At 49.2% G+C, this 13,147-nt stretch overlaps 8 protein-coding genes across 8 annotated transcripts; 4 read left to right on the plus strand and 4 right to left on the minus strand.

Moving 5' to 3' along the window:
- The first annotated feature begins 183 nt into the window (after positions 1 to 183).
- Positions 184 to 1,241, plus strand: DEU56DRAFT_300732 (uncharacterized protein). Its single transcript, XM_041345553.1, has 3 exons — positions 184 to 629; positions 692 to 1,048; positions 1,100 to 1,241. Exons 1-2 carry the CDS (start codon positions 302 to 304, stop codon positions 844 to 846), a joined length of 483 nt encoding a protein of 160 aa, XP_041209224.1. The 5' UTR covers positions 184 to 301; the 3' UTR covers positions 847 to 1,048; positions 1,100 to 1,241.
- DEU56DRAFT_300727 (uncharacterized protein) lies at positions 1,106 to 2,838 on the plus strand. The gene is made up of 3 exons (XM_041345552.1): positions 1,106 to 1,584; positions 1,631 to 2,233; positions 2,283 to 2,838. The coding sequence occupies exons 1-3, from the start codon at positions 1,314 to 1,316 to the stop codon at positions 2,606 to 2,608; spliced, it is 1,200 nt and encodes a 399-aa protein (XP_041209225.1). The 5' UTR covers positions 1,106 to 1,313; the 3' UTR covers positions 2,609 to 2,838.
- Positions 2,831 to 5,551, plus strand: DEU56DRAFT_300669 (uncharacterized protein). The gene is made up of 4 exons (XM_041345550.1): positions 2,831 to 3,880; positions 3,940 to 4,127; positions 4,177 to 4,274; positions 4,330 to 5,551. Exons 1-4 carry the CDS (start codon positions 2,990 to 2,992, stop codon positions 5,397 to 5,399), a joined length of 2,247 nt encoding a protein of 748 aa, XP_041209226.1. The 5' UTR covers positions 2,831 to 2,989; the 3' UTR covers positions 5,400 to 5,551.
- Positions 5,438 to 6,748, minus strand: DEU56DRAFT_300697 (uncharacterized protein). Its single transcript, XM_041345551.1, has 3 exons — positions 6,286 to 6,748; positions 5,743 to 6,231; positions 5,438 to 5,677 (listed from the first exon to the last, which is right to left on the minus strand). The coding sequence occupies exons 1-3, from the start codon at positions 6,295 to 6,297 to the stop codon at positions 5,477 to 5,479; spliced, it is 702 nt and encodes a 233-aa protein (XP_041209227.1). The 5' UTR covers positions 6,298 to 6,748; the 3' UTR covers positions 5,438 to 5,476.
- A 74-nt stretch (positions 6,749 to 6,822) lies between these two features.
- DEU56DRAFT_799696 (cyclin-like protein) lies at positions 6,823 to 8,500 on the minus strand. Its single transcript, XM_041353038.1, has 5 exons — positions 8,367 to 8,500; positions 8,203 to 8,312; positions 7,944 to 8,153; positions 7,629 to 7,890; positions 6,823 to 7,577 (listed from the first exon to the last, which is right to left on the minus strand). The coding sequence occupies exons 1-5, from the start codon at positions 8,396 to 8,398 to the stop codon at positions 6,983 to 6,985; spliced, it is 1,209 nt and encodes a 402-aa protein (XP_041209228.1). The 5' UTR covers positions 8,399 to 8,500; the 3' UTR covers positions 6,823 to 6,982.
- Positions 8,501 to 9,521: 1,021 nt separating this feature from the next.
- On the minus strand, positions 9,522 to 10,081 carry DEU56DRAFT_911961 (uncharacterized protein; the record flags this gene model as incomplete). The annotated part of the gene is made up of 2 exons (XM_041357342.1): positions 9,522 to 9,864; positions 9,918 to 10,081. The coding sequence occupies 2 exons, from the start codon at positions 10,079 to 10,081 to the stop codon at positions 9,522 to 9,524; spliced, it is 507 nt and encodes a 168-aa protein (XP_041209229.1).
- A 400-nt stretch (positions 10,082 to 10,481) lies between these two features.
- DEU56DRAFT_911962 (uncharacterized protein) lies at positions 10,482 to 11,529 on the plus strand (the record flags this gene model as incomplete). Its single annotated transcript, XM_041357343.1, has 6 exons — positions 10,482 to 10,625; positions 10,682 to 10,717; positions 10,766 to 10,938; positions 10,987 to 11,069; positions 11,129 to 11,335; positions 11,387 to 11,529. 6 exons carry the CDS (start codon positions 10,482 to 10,484, stop codon positions 11,527 to 11,529), a joined length of 786 nt encoding a protein of 261 aa, XP_041209230.1.
- A 181-nt stretch (positions 11,530 to 11,710) lies between these two features.
- Positions 11,711 to 13,018, minus strand: DEU56DRAFT_942388 (uncharacterized protein; the record flags this gene model as incomplete). The annotated part of the gene is made up of 2 exons (XM_041358947.1): positions 11,711 to 12,900; positions 13,009 to 13,018. The coding sequence occupies 2 exons, from the start codon at positions 13,016 to 13,018 to the stop codon at positions 11,711 to 11,713; spliced, it is 1,200 nt and encodes a 399-aa protein (XP_041209231.1).
- Positions 13,019 to 13,147: the final 129 nt, after the last annotated feature.

Raw genomic sequence — 13,147 nt, forward strand, 5'->3', positions numbered from 1 at the left:
TGCCGGTAACAATTCAAGTCCACCCCGAACTTCGCACCAGAAATCAGTAATCCACAGCCTTCCATAGCGTCATGAACCTTCTGTGGATACTGTAATACGTTTTCCGATTGGTCGGTGCATCAGCCTAAGTAGAGTTAATTGGTTCCGATGTCATGCACTTGTGCTCCGCGGTGGTAATTTATCTTCATTTCAGTCCGAGATACACTACTGAGTTACAGTACTAGTGATACCCCGTCGATGTGACACGAAGGCTTACATCTATCACTGCAGTTTTGAACTCATCCTTGCTCCTTTCGTCACCATGTCGGACAACTATGAGCTGGACTCTTTCTCTTCTACAAACAGACTCACGCCAAACCGTGTTTCCAGCATTTCGATGCCACTGTTGAATCAAGACACATCTCGTCTAGTGCCAAACCGATGGCAAGATCACGCATTGCGCGAGGACAACCACCGAACTTTCGAGTACAAACAGCAGGTTCCAGGCCTCATGAAAAGGATGTTGACAGTCGCGAAATTGTTGACCCTCCCTCTTGCAGCAAGTGCATACTTGGTATTTTGCGTTATAGTCAATAAACGCCTCATCACACTTAAGAATGGATTTTATGCATTCACTCCAAATCATATTGGTATGTCAATTCTTGCCACCGATCTGTTTGAGACTTATTACGTATTATTATTGTCTTGAAAGCTACGATAAAAGCCGGGGTTACGTCTTTGAGCCAACTTGTCGTTTTCGCCGCCCTTTACCCGGTGGCGGACATGGTGTCGAACTTGCAGGCAAGTATCCATGTCCGTTGTTGTTGCACCTTCGGTATACTCATCATGCTATGCAAAATAAATTAGTGCGAGGAGTTTTTCCGTATTCTTGGTTCTCGTCGCATGCAAGGTGTTCCTCTAGCTATACTTGATAAGAAGTCAAATCCGAACTATGGCTTTATGAGGTTCCTGAGCGACGCTTTTTCGCGCACATCTTCAATTTACATGTTTTCCGCTTTTGTCGCCACACTGATAGGTGTGGTAATATCATGGGTCACTCCCGCTGCTTGTGAGTGACATGTAACACATTCCGTTTTGGCCGGATTTGATTTCTTGCCAGTGAATGTTGCAACTGTTCTTGTAGAAAGCGAGACTGTTGCCCTCGCTGTCGGGTCAATCCCTTCACAAGGCGTGTATAAGTGAGATGTTTTCTCATTCCATTGGTCTCCTGTTTTCAGACCTATGATTTTAGTGCCTCAATCACGAGCCCAGGCTTGCCTGGGTGGGGTGCGTATACAAGCAATAATCTCGCCGCTTCTGTTCTCTGGTCCGAGATGGAGCTCGGAGCAAATTACTCCTTCTCTGCTGCTGGATCTGATGCAGAGTTTGCTGCATACATTGTCCCAAGTCCAATTGATCTGCCCACAACTGTCAGTGCACACTGGATGACAGATGCAGTTGGTATGAATCCGACTTGTGAATGGGCTTCGACGAATATTTCGTCGACAACACAGCTCGAAGGGAACCAAAGTGATTTTTCTTCGACCGCTGGTATCTACCTTCAGAACCTGGGCCTGGATGTCTCAATTACATCGATCAACTATGGTATGTATTTAATCGGCTTATCCTCACGCCTCTGACTGCTTGATAGGCTTGAGTATGTTGAACATCATCGTGATGGACCCTTTATATGCCGTTTTCAATCATTCTACTCAAGGACCGCCAACAGACGGTTCGACCGTATTTGCTGTTTCCCAGTGTTACACTGGCTGCGAGAACCTCACATTATTGAACCCAGTTCTCCTAAACTGGACAAACATCCCAACATTCATTTTGGACGTCAATGCAACCACATATTCCCAAGCTCAAACTTGGCAGTTTGCGTTTCTTGCATGCAGACCTAATGCTGTGATTCAGACTCGTGAGGTACTCAGCAACGGGACTGGGTTCCTGGAAGTCCTTCCTATTCGACAAGGCAAACAATACATCTCGCAGGGCAATTTACATCCCACTCAAACGCCCCTCATGCTATCCATCGCGTTGAGCGGTATTACTTTTGATGCCGGCCCGATGAATCAATCGACTACACCTGCGGGAAGCTATTCTACGGTTCAAAACGACTTCCTTTTCGGACAGGAACAGATAGACAACTTGACTCAGCCGAGCTTCGATGCCCCATCCGTAGTTTTGACCATACTTCCGACTGATATCCTGGCACGGACGTTCGCTGGAATGTTGCAATCTGTGTCAAAGAGTACGCACGCTGAACTTGATCACGGATTGCACTCTGATTTGCTTCGCAGCTTATATGGATGGCTCTCTTGGGACCGCATATGTTCCTGCGAAGGTGTTCAGTCCTCAAGTTGTTTTTGTCTCTTCCATGCCTTTTATCATAGCTTCTGCAGTGATGTTCGGAATACTTTTCATTCTGACCATCATCATGCACTTCAGGCGTCATGAGAAAGCCTTCACGCTAGTCAGCGTCTCAGCTGCCCTTCGTGGTTCCAATCTTCCAAAACACTTTGCGCTCGCGGAAAAATCGCCGGCTTTGGTGGCTGGTGGCGATCAAAGAGTTGTTCTCCAGAAGGCTGAGGACGGTACGGATGTCTTGCAGATTGTCAGAGAGTAGGGAAGGAGTGATGGCGTAGGCCATCGTTTGAAGTTTGAAGGTTGTGGTAGACTACTTACACGAAGGACTTTCCATGGCCCATTAACCACAACATTCTCGTCGAGTGCCGATATGTATCCTATTCGATGGTTTCCTCCGCCCGTCATTCGCTAGTATAGTAGCCTCCACTCAATCATGATTAATGACAACTGTACATCTTCGGGTATCTTCTGAACTAAGTGCTAATTCAGTGTTATCTGCATTGGATGTGCGTACCTTGTCAAAGAGTACTGGCATTATTAGGCCACTGAGAGAGATTGACGCCTGCGCCAGAATTGGCGCTCGGCCGGATTAGGATATGAGGTTGTTCACACAGAGTTTTTGTTGGAAGATGTGGAAGTCATGCTCAGCGCAATCGCGGCGCGAAGAGCAGCACAAGTCTCCTTAGATTCATCCAAGTCTCCCAGCTCTAATGAGCTCTCACCGCTGCCAACGCCTTCAACACCATCCGCGGATCTCATTTCCGAGCCAAAGCGTAACTCAAATCCTCCCTCGAAACGCAAATCCAGTTCTGTCAATGGAAAGTCATCGCGGAACAGCAAGAAAGCAAAAATCTTGCCACAGCGAGTGCCGACCGCTCGGTATTTCGAGTCGAAGGACATGGTTGAGGGAGGAGAGGATGTAATTATGGTGGGGTCGAGCTCGGATTCAGAGTCGGACGTTCAAGTGGTCTTGGATTCATCTGATGACTCAGAAGCCGAAGAAGCACAAAATCCACTTGTTCCCGTTGAATTACCATTATTCCCCCAGCCTTCAAGATCTGAGCCTTCCCAACTGTCCACGTTCAGACCTACTCGTGATCTTAACGTTTACGAGCTCTCTGCAGATGAAGTTAATGACATGGGCTTACAAAATGAGGCTTCGGTGCTTTCCATCGAGCGGGAGGAGACACTCGCGCTTCTAGGGACATACGCTCTCACTGTTTTGAAAGGGTCTATTTCCATACTCGGCGTAACCTTGTCTGCCTCAAAGGTAGCTCACCATGTGTTCGCCCCTCGTTCTGCTCCGATTCCCATCTTACGATGCGTCTCGTCGGACGTACATGCCGACTTGGACATATATTCCCTTCCTCCTCGCATCAGGAATTCCCGTGATGGGGCTGTAGTAGCAATTCAATCGCTCGACACGGGTGTGGAAGGTCTCGGACGTGTTTGTCGCGTCTTTGATGGGGTTTTCGAACCTTCGCGTTGGCAGCGGAGCTCGGCAGAATTTATACGGCCTGGCGTGAGCTTGGTACGTTTGCTGTTTTTTTTAATGTATGGGAAGCATCATCAGTAACATTTGCCTGCCAGGTGACGCACAGCACAAGGGACGTGCTCCCGTTCGTGCTGCCTGGATCATGGAGTATTGCACTGAGCGCTGCAGAAACGCTACCCTCTTCATCAGATCCCGTACCGCTCTCGGTGTATGTTGTCAAGGGTCCGAAAAAGTCCGGGAAAAGTACGTTTGCTAGGACGCTTTTGAACAGGCTTTTGGCGAAGTATGTATGCAGTTCAACGTAAATAAATACAGCTAACGGTGCTCTATAGATTTCAGCGCGTCGCATATCTCGAATGCGATGTAGGGCAATCTGAATTTACACCTGGGGGTTTGGTCGCTCTAAACGTTATTGACAGTCCGGTATTTGGTGAGTAATTACTACATCTTCCTTACAGAGCCCCTGAAATATTCGTATATCTAAGGCCCGCCTTTTACGCATCCTACTCTTCCATACCGAGCGCACTATGTTGGAGCAACTTCACCGCGGTGCAGTCCAGCACACTATCTTGCGGCCGTTCAAGCGCTCCTCGAAACGTACAAGCTCGAGATTCAAACGTCCATGCCCGATGACGAATCGATTGATACACGGATCACCGACGTCACTCCCCTGGTGGTCAATACCATGGGGTGGACGAAGGGTCTTGGTGCCGACTTGAATGCCAAGATCGAAGAACTTGCTGAGAATACTCATGTATTCGAGATCATCGGTCCAGAAGAAAAAGGGTGGCCAACTGCTCCGCCAGCCTATGACACTCTGTACAACCCGTCTCCGCAGAGCAAGGCATTCCAGTACACCCTCGAAGCAATATCGCCCACCTTAACGAATACGCATTTTAATGCCGCCGACCAGCGCAACTTAAACATCTTGTCGTATTTCCATGCTACCTTTCCATCAATTACATCAGCATCATTTCCGTCTCCATCCGCTCCGATTCGTCAAATGACAGCAACTAAATGGGAGACCTCTCACCCTCTCTGTGCCCGGTATCCGTATGAGGTGGACTGGAGCCAGGCATATGACCAGGTCATCCTGATCGGCGCAGGATACGAGGACGTGATCCCCTTGGAGATCTCCAATGTGTTAAATGGCGCGATCGTTGGCCTTGTCGAATGCGAGCCCGGAACCGAGGATCCAGTATATGCGGACCCTTCTGGCGCCCTGGAATTGCCCTACACCCAAGCCAGACATCCGCCCGTACCCTCAACCTCCACTTGCCACGGCATTGCCCTCATTCGTGCTGTCTCGCCTAATTCATCGCACATGCATATCCTCACCCCGGTTCCGCCCGCTATTCTTGCGCGTTGTCGGGTGATCGTCAAGGGCGAGCTGGAGCTGCCTATCTGGGGAATGCTCGATTTTACAGACGTGAATGAAGGGGTTGCAGGTGTTGAGAAGTGCCGGGTACCATATTTGCAGTGGGGTAAGAGTGAAGGCTTGGGCGGCGAGCGTAGGAGAGTGAGGAGAAATCTCATGCGAAAAGCCCAAATGTGAGGTAAACAAACGAAAAGTACACTACATCTATCAGATACAAGCCGCGTTACAGCAATTACCATCACATCAAAAGTACGTCACTCAAACACGATCACTACGTCTGGACCTTTATTGTCCAGCCATCGCTTCCAAAGCTTGCTGTATTTTGACGACCACGGTCGGTTTACACGGAACACTTGCTCGTCTGGCAGGAGGCGTGCAATCCGCTGAATTTCTCTAAGGTCTCGGTGAGAGTGATGCTTCATGCGCAGAGCTGCCTGAGCAAGAGTCGGGTGATGCTTCGATCCCAAACACCAAGCATGCATCACTTTTTCTGAGCAGCAGTATCAGATGAAGAACTTACCGACCGCCGAAATACCATCCTATGCCACTTGCAAAACGTTTTGGCGGATATGGAAAATTCAACGCTCCCTTCGTCGGAGTGTTGTACGTCGCGGTATTGAGGCAGCAGACGTGGGGTATAGTACGTCACGAGAGGTATCTCGGACGTCTCATGCGGCGGCCGACGAGCACTAGACTGTGCAAGGTGGCGTTGGTAACGAGCAGCAATGCACCAATATTTCGCTTCCGCTTCGAGCGTGGGGAACGTCTCGTATCGTGAACGCACGGGGCATGGAAATAAGAGGCGGACGCGAAGGCAAGTAGAGGACAGTGCGTGATAGAGTCGTTGGAAGAGACTGTGCACGAAGGTCCTGCTGGAGCCTCCTTGCAGTAGGCGCCTCCCAAGGTGAGTTGCGCAGAGAGATCGCACCACCCATGTGGGATCGACGAGCGGGATGCTCGTTAGTAGCAAGAAAGTAACGATGGCCGGTGGCTTGGAGTAGATAATGCTCTGTGCTTCGATCAGGCCTGCGTTCGTGACAGTAGATCTGAACGTGGAACTCACCTGGAGTTGCATTTTGCGAGTCTATTCGAGAATCGACGATGATTGGGTTGCAGTTCAAATGTCTGCTTGATTAGCCTTTAGAGCCTATGAAGAGTATGCTATAAGGCAGCCTTGCAAGCGTTATACGTCAGTTTCGATAGTAATAACCAACACTTACGAGACCTTCCATATTCCCTAAGCCCATCCGCTTTAACCATCCAACCTCATGGTAGGCCGCGAGGCATAGTGGCTGGGCAGCACTATTTGTGGGGCGATATCCGTACAAGAGCAGCGCCGTTTCAGAACAAGATAAGAAGATTTGTACTGTTGTTGCCATTTACAGGCCAGAGGTCAGAATCTTCCAAATGTTTGACTGTGTGCAGACCGTCAGCGAGTGTGTAAAGAGCGAGCGCTAGTGTTGTCAGAAGGCGAAACTTGATAATTACGCTGCACCTCGAGGCTTTAGGTAAACATTAAAAGTGAATGCCCAATTTTACATAACCTGATGCTTTTGTGCTGAGAGGTTGGTATTCAAGTTCAGTTAGTATACATTTATCCGAGAAAACAAATTAATGTCATGCGATCTTCTACATGTTAGGTGACGTTATCGAGGCTTGAAGGGGGCGCACGTCGTGAAGTCAAGGGTTTCGTCCAAGCTAATCAGGTGGAATACGAAACGTACATACACACGTAGCGATGTAAATGAAGATGCGTATGATCACCCAGCAGCCTGAGTCCGCTCCAACATCTTATTCACCGCGACAGGCCTGCCAGAAGACGCATGCGCCATATCCGACAACCTGTTCTCCCTCATCCTCGTCAAGACCTGTAGCAAGAAGGTCGGCGTGACACCATGTGGCCTATGTACATCGTCCAGGCTCTCCACGGGCGTAGATACCCCGCTATGGCTTGCTCCCGGTTGTGCCTGCGATGAGGCATGTCCATGGAATGATGTCCTTGCAGAATCAACGAGATCGGAATCTTCAAGGTACCGCTCCCAGAGTGTATACAGCGAAATGATTTCTTGTGCAATGGTGGCGACCAATGACATTGAAATATTAAGCTCAGCAAAGAAGGCAACAAAGTCTTGTGAGGGTTTCTTTGCATGACTTGATGATGTACTAGAATTTTGCCGCGACGATCTTCTCGGGGAGCTGTGGGCCGGTGTAACATCAGCTGAATGAGACTGCTGTTGCAGGAGCTCCCTAGTTGGACCGTGTAAAACCACAGCGAGATAGAGCGCTGTAATGGCGAGTAGATGGGGAGGATACAGCAAGCAGAGATCTGAGCGATATGTGTCGTTGATGATAGACCTACAATTGAAATCAGTTATGATAATGAGTCACTCCTGGAAATTCGCTCACCAAGCTAACTGGAACGCATCATCTGGCAACTCGAGTTGCCCATCTCCACTCCCCCAATACCGTGGCCCGTCATCTACTCCCACTCCCACTTCACCAGCTTCTGTCTGCAAGTCATTCGAGCTCTCCTTCTTGCAAATTGACAGCAGGGTACGATATGGATGGAAGACAGTGAGGTCGCATTCGAGGTCCGCAACGAGGTAGAACTCCATCTCGGCGAGCTTAGAATTATCAGAAGGAAAATATTTCACGCCATACGGCTGTTCTGCGCAACCTGATATCAGCATTCAAACAAATAAACTTGGTGATGAAACACACGGCTGAAGAAAAGTCGAGCCTCTGCTACCATATTCTTGATGTGCACGGGCGACTCCTCCGCCTTCCCAGCCACGTAACAGCATGCTGCGATGACAATAAATGGATCGGTCTCGCAGTAAGAATTCTTGATATAAAATCTTCGAAAAAATACAATGGCTGTTGAAATGACGCGCTGCCTGAAGTTGAGCTTCTTCCCTAGTTTCGTTATAACTAGAAGGATTGAATGGCATTCTGCATTCCGCAAGTGTATTGAACTCACCATTGGCAAAGAAAATTGCGAAGAAATCGAGATACTCTGGATCGTCCACGTATTGTAGGTCATCTGAGCGAGACTCCTTCAAGGTAGCCCGGTCCACTATCCATCGTTTGCTATTTTGCCCACCATAAGCCTCTTGTGTCGATTGAGACTTTGATCCTCCTCACTAGTGCGAACTGGCCCAAAAATCAGTGGCCATATGATATCGGGGCAGTGAGTTTCAGTCAGGACGGAACAAGAAATGGAGGGCGCGGGACCCTGGAGTAGCTTTGCAAAGATGAGAGCGAGTATGTATGCGGATGAACTTCAATGCACGGTTGAATCCGGTACCGGCGTATATGTGACGTAATAGCATCCGGGGTGTCTTTTTCCTCCTCGTCTGGGCAAGTATTATGTAGCAATATTATTTTGCAAACAGCGCTGGGCATATCAGTACATTTCATGTGTTAGAATAATTCCTTTCATTAATGTCGATCTCTTTGAGCCTCCTATCTCATTCAGTATTCCTCCCGGCCTGTCGCAGGTCCAAGGGGACAGCACACGTATAGCTGTGATGAAAAGAACGGTCCGAGCTTTTTCAGGACTAGCGGACCTTCAACATATGCTTATCATTGGCGTTGTTCCTTGCTTTTGATCTTGTCTATCCTACTACCACCGCAGCCTTGTAATCTATCAGTCTTCTTTTGTTGATCCGTCGTCAGCGCTTCGCCAACGAGCTTAGGGTGTTGTTGACAATAGCCCATACGGCCCCTTGCATGAGATAGTGTAACACTCTCACTTCCACACTTCTTCCACCTCACGGCCACACATACCATGCACCACGATGCCCTCACCAAAATATCCCCCATGCTACGCATCGCCCACCCTTCAACCCTTCAAAAATTGGACGTGGCTTGTTCTGAGATAGCGGATGCTGAAGCCGTCGCTCGCATCATCTTCTCCAAGCTCCCTGGCGTCGATCGAGTTATCCAGCGACATAATGGTGATGCCGGGATGCGCTTCCGGAAGCTGTGGGATGAGGTCAACAGACATCTCAATACTTTGATGGGTCCAATTTTGATGGGTCCAATTTCACGGAGCAGGCATATTGGGTGGCTGATGGACGAGTCCGAGGAGGAGACGGGTGAGTCTGAGGGGGAGACGGACTGACGTTTGTGAGATTTCTGGAGTTATACGAGTCTATCATGTGCCCAAAACGCGCCATGTTTCAACGGTGCGCACAAGTACATGACAATTCATGTACTCGCAAGTAGTCCTGGCAGAAGTACTCAGACGATGTCCACCGATGCACAAAACCATGCACAAAAGAAAAAAAACAAGTCCTACATCTTCTCGTCTTCCCATGGCTCATCCGGTAATAAACCCACAGCCGGAATATCTACCCGAAGACCAGACATTTCTTCTGTACTGATGTTATACGATTGGATTAGCTGAACGAATCGATCCAATGAACCGCGGTCTGCGCGTTCCAGGAAGGTCGACTGCCTATCATACTCCTGAATCCGAACATGCACTTCTCTGCTCGTCGGCGACTCGTGGTAGGACTTGCTCGCGAGCTTGATAATCCTACGAATCAATTCCTGGTTTTCCGACACAAGATATAACGTCTGCAACACAGGAGTTAAGTCGATGATGTACTTCATGGAGCGCTGGAGCGCCGCGCAGCTGAGGAGGACCTGTCATTATTCTCTCAATCAAGGATAAGTAGCAGGACGCACGACCGTTGATACGCCTCGTAAACCCAGTTCGCGATCACAACGCTTGCCACTATCGGCACTACGATGGGAGCCGCAGGTCCGGCCAGGGCAGACAAGATGCCGGAAATAGTACCCACAATGGAGAGCCCGAATGCACTGCGAACATTGGATGAGATGACATACATCTGTCATGTAAAAGACTGCCTTACATGTTCCTGAGATCAGCAGTGGGTCCAATGTCCAGCTCATGTACGCCCTACGCTACGCACAACATTAAGCATGCCTATCGCACACTGAATCTAGGGCGCTCACAGAGTCGCAGAGCCTCGGAGCTCACACACTGAGTTGAGCCAGGGTGCACGTTGTTACTATATATAGATAAAGTGAATCAAATGGAAGTCCATCTGGAAGCCGTCGCCGTAATCGAGACTTCGACGCGATGTACGCCTCAATGATGGCGTGCTCATTGCCCACTGGATTAGGGCGCTCTCCACAATAGTACTAGTACTAGTGGTTATAAACCTATCGCAGTGCTGGACAATTCTCATTGCTCAGTCCCAGTATCATCTACCTTCTGAATCATCCATGGATCCTTCAGAGATAAAAGAGAGAATCGATCGCTTTCGAATCCTCATCATAGGAAGAGCGAACGCAGGAAAAACTACCATCCTAAAGAGGATTTGCAATACCAAAGAGAACCCAGATATATTTAATGGTGCTGGGGAAAAGGTGCGCATCGTGATGCTAGTACGATACTGATAGTGATGACTGTCCATCGACATCAGATCGACGACGTCGATGTTTTGAAGGAATCCAGAGGGGTAACGTCTACTATCGTCAGTTAGCAACATGAACTAACGTGTTCTCAGCGTGGAGTGCACGACATCAAGAACGAGATGGTGTTTCGAAAAAACCCAGGCTTCATCTTTCACGATTCACGCGGTTTCGAAGCAGGCGGCGAGTCTGAGTACGATAAGGTGAACACATTTATCGCAAACCGCTCGAAGAGGATAAATATCAAGGATCGAATTCACACTATATGGTAATCGGTCAACTTGGCAACATGCATTGGCTCATTTCTTTGACATAGGTACTGTATCCCAATGGATCAAGCAAGCAGGGCGTTCACCGAAGCCGAACTCAAATTTTTCTCCCGCTGTGATACCGGAAGTAGTAAGCTTTCGCATCTGTCCTTTGACTGACTGATTTACAACTTCCACTCCCATTCCCAGTCCCAGTGATCGTTATATTTACGAAATTCGATGCCCTTTACGACGTTGAATTCGCGCGATTACTGAAGGAAGGAAAATCGAGGACAGACGCTAAAAAACTGGCTCCGAAGCACGCCTGGAAGACATTTGCGAACGGGTCGCAATTGAAATTTCTATACCACTCCAAGGACATTCGACGGCCACCAAAATGTCACGTATGCCTTCCTGGTAAGCTGTGAATTGTTGAATTGAGAGGCATGATGACCATTGATCCATCAGACATGGACAAGGATGATGCAGACTGTGGGCTACTCATCGAGCGCACGGCTGAAACTCTGGACAGTGAAGTCCTTCAGCAATTGTTCGTCTCAACACAGCAAACCAACTTGGAGATCTGCGTGAATTATGCAGTACATGGGTAATTGCTCATAGGCTCATTTGGCTGCCGCGAAAGTTGTTGACTATTGTCCAGCGCACTTAAAGAAATTGTTGTCCGAGTCTCTGATGCGACTCGGAAATTCTCATCTGATGATGTAATAGCGATGTTGGGTGGCTGGTTTCCACATATCTGGGTAAGATCATACAGATGTTTGAAAGTTGCTCTCATTCATGTTGGGCGTTTGCTTGCAGGTAGTACGTCTGTTGATCCTCGTTCGAGCTCGAGCGATGCTGATCCAAGCCATTGCCCACTGCTCGCAGGAAGTGAGTGTCTTGATCCTCGTTCGAGCTCGAGCCATGCTGATCCAAGCCATTGCACACTGTTCGCAGTACGTGAGTGTCTTGATCCTCGTTCGAGCTCGAGCCATGCTGATCCAAGCCATTGCACACTGTTCGCAGACTGTGAGTGTCTTGATCCTCGTTCGAGCTCGAGCCATGCTGACACAAGCCATTCCACGCTGTTCGCAGCCTGTGAGTGTCTTGATCCTCGTTCGAGCTCGAGCCATGCTGATCAAAGCCTTTGCCCACTGCTCGCAGTTTGTGAGTGTCTTGATCCTCGTTCGAGCTCGAGCCATGCTGATCCAAGCCTTTGCGCACTGCCCGCAGTACGTGAGTGTCTTGATCCTCGTTCGAGCTCGAGCCATGCTGATCCAAGCCATTGTGCACTGTTGGCAGTACGTGAGTGTCTTGATCCTCGTTCGAGCTCGAGCCATGCTGATCCAAGCCATTGCGCACTGTTCGCAGCCTGTGAGTGTCTTGATCCTCGTTCGAGCTCGAGCCATGCTGATACAAGCCATTGCACACTGTTCGCAGCGAGTGAGTGTCTTGATCCTCGTTCGAGCTCAAGCCATGCTGATCCAAGCCATTCCACACTGTTCGCAGACTGTGAGTGTCTTGATCCTCGTTCGAGCTCGAGCCATGCTGATCCAAGCCGTTGCTCACTGTTCGCAGCTTGTGAGTGTTGTGATCCTCGTTCGAGCTCGAGCCATGCTGATCCAAGCCGTTGCCCACTGTTCGCAGGTTGTGAGTGTCTTGATCCTCGTTCGAGCTCGAGCCATGCTGATTCAAGCCATTACCCACTGTTCGCAGCGAGTGAGTGTCTTGATCCTCGTTCGAGCTCGAGCCATGCTGATCCAAGCCATTGCCCACTGTTTGCAGACTGTGAGTGTCTTGATCCTCGTTCGAGCTCGAGCCATGCTGATCCAAGCCATTCCATACTGTTCGCAGACTGTGAGTGTCTTGATCCTCGTTCGAGCTCGAGCCATGCTGATCCAAGCCGTTGCCCACTGTTCGCAGCGAGTAAGTGGCTTGATCCTCGTTCGAGCTCGAGCCATGCTGATCCAAGCCGTTGCCCACTGTTCGCAGCGAGTGAGTGTCTTGATTCTTTGTCGAATTCGAGGCTTGCTGACGGAAGAAATTGTTGATCCATTTGCAGAATGTCAGTGCATTAATCCTTCACAGACCTTTAGCCATACTCACCAACAAATTGCTTATCCGTTAATAGCTTGTGAGTGTGTTCATACTCTATCGACCTACCACCTTGCCTATTCACGTGTTCAGGGTGTGAGTTCATTCTCCATCGTCCTCGTGTCATGCTGACAG

Source organism: Suillus clintonianus (assembly GCF_016758775.1).
Source record: "Suillus clintonianus strain FC179 chromosome Unknown DEU56scaffold_29, whole genome shotgun sequence".
Taxonomy (NCBI): Eukaryota; Fungi; Basidiomycota; class Agaricomycetes; order Boletales; family Suillaceae; genus Suillus; species Suillus clintonianus.

What these genes read in the sequence shown, in the direction of transcription:
- DEU56DRAFT_300732 (XM_041345553.1), top strand. Translation starts at nt 302, where the DNA reads ATGTCGGACAACTATGAGCTGGACTCTTTCTCTTCTACAAACAGACTC. An exon ending in ATTCACTCCAAATCATATTG is followed by an intron (nt 630 to 691) that starts GTATGTCAATTC and finishes TTGTCTTGAAAG; the next exon opens with CTACGATAAAAGCCGGGGTT.
- DEU56DRAFT_300727 (XM_041345552.1), top strand. Translation starts at nt 1,314, where the DNA reads ATGGAGCTCGGAGCAAATTACTCCTTCTCTGCTGCTGGATCTGATGCA. An exon ending in AATTACATCGATCAACTATG is followed by an intron (nt 1,585 to 1,630) that starts GTATGTATTTAA and finishes ACTGCTTGATAG; the next exon opens with GCTTGAGTATGTTGAACATC. An exon ending in GTTGCAATCTGTGTCAAAGA is followed by an intron (nt 2,234 to 2,282) that starts GTACGCACGCTG and finishes TTTGCTTCGCAG; the next exon opens with CTTATATGGATGGCTCTCTT.
- DEU56DRAFT_300669 (XM_041345550.1), top strand. Translation starts at nt 2,990, where the DNA reads ATGCTCAGCGCAATCGCGGCGCGAAGAGCAGCACAAGTCTCCTTAGAT. An exon ending in TACGGCCTGGCGTGAGCTTG is followed by an intron (nt 3,881 to 3,939) that starts GTACGTTTGCTG and finishes TTTGCCTGCCAG; the next exon opens with GTGACGCACAGCACAAGGGA. An exon ending in TATTGACAGTCCGGTATTTG is followed by an intron (nt 4,275 to 4,329) that starts GTGAGTAATTAC and finishes CGTATATCTAAG; the next exon opens with GCCCGCCTTTTACGCATCCT.
- DEU56DRAFT_300697 (XM_041345551.1), bottom strand. An exon ending in GGATGGTATTTCGGCGGTCG is followed by an intron (nt 5,678 to 5,742) that starts GTAAGTTCTTCA and finishes TTGGGATCGAAG; the next exon opens with CATCACCCGACTCTTGCTCA.
- DEU56DRAFT_799696 (XM_041353038.1), bottom strand. Translation starts at nt 8,398, where the DNA reads ATGGCCACTGATTTTTGGGCCAGTTCGCACTA. An exon ending in CGCAATTTTCTTTGCCAATG is followed by an intron (nt 8,154 to 8,202) that starts GTGAGTTCAATA and finishes CAATCCTTCTAG; the next exon opens with TTATAACGAAACTAGGGAAG. An exon ending in GGCTCGACTTTTCTTCAGCC is followed by an intron (nt 7,891 to 7,943) that starts GTGTGTTTCATC and finishes CAGGTTGCGCAG; the next exon opens with AACAGCCGTATGGCGTGAAA.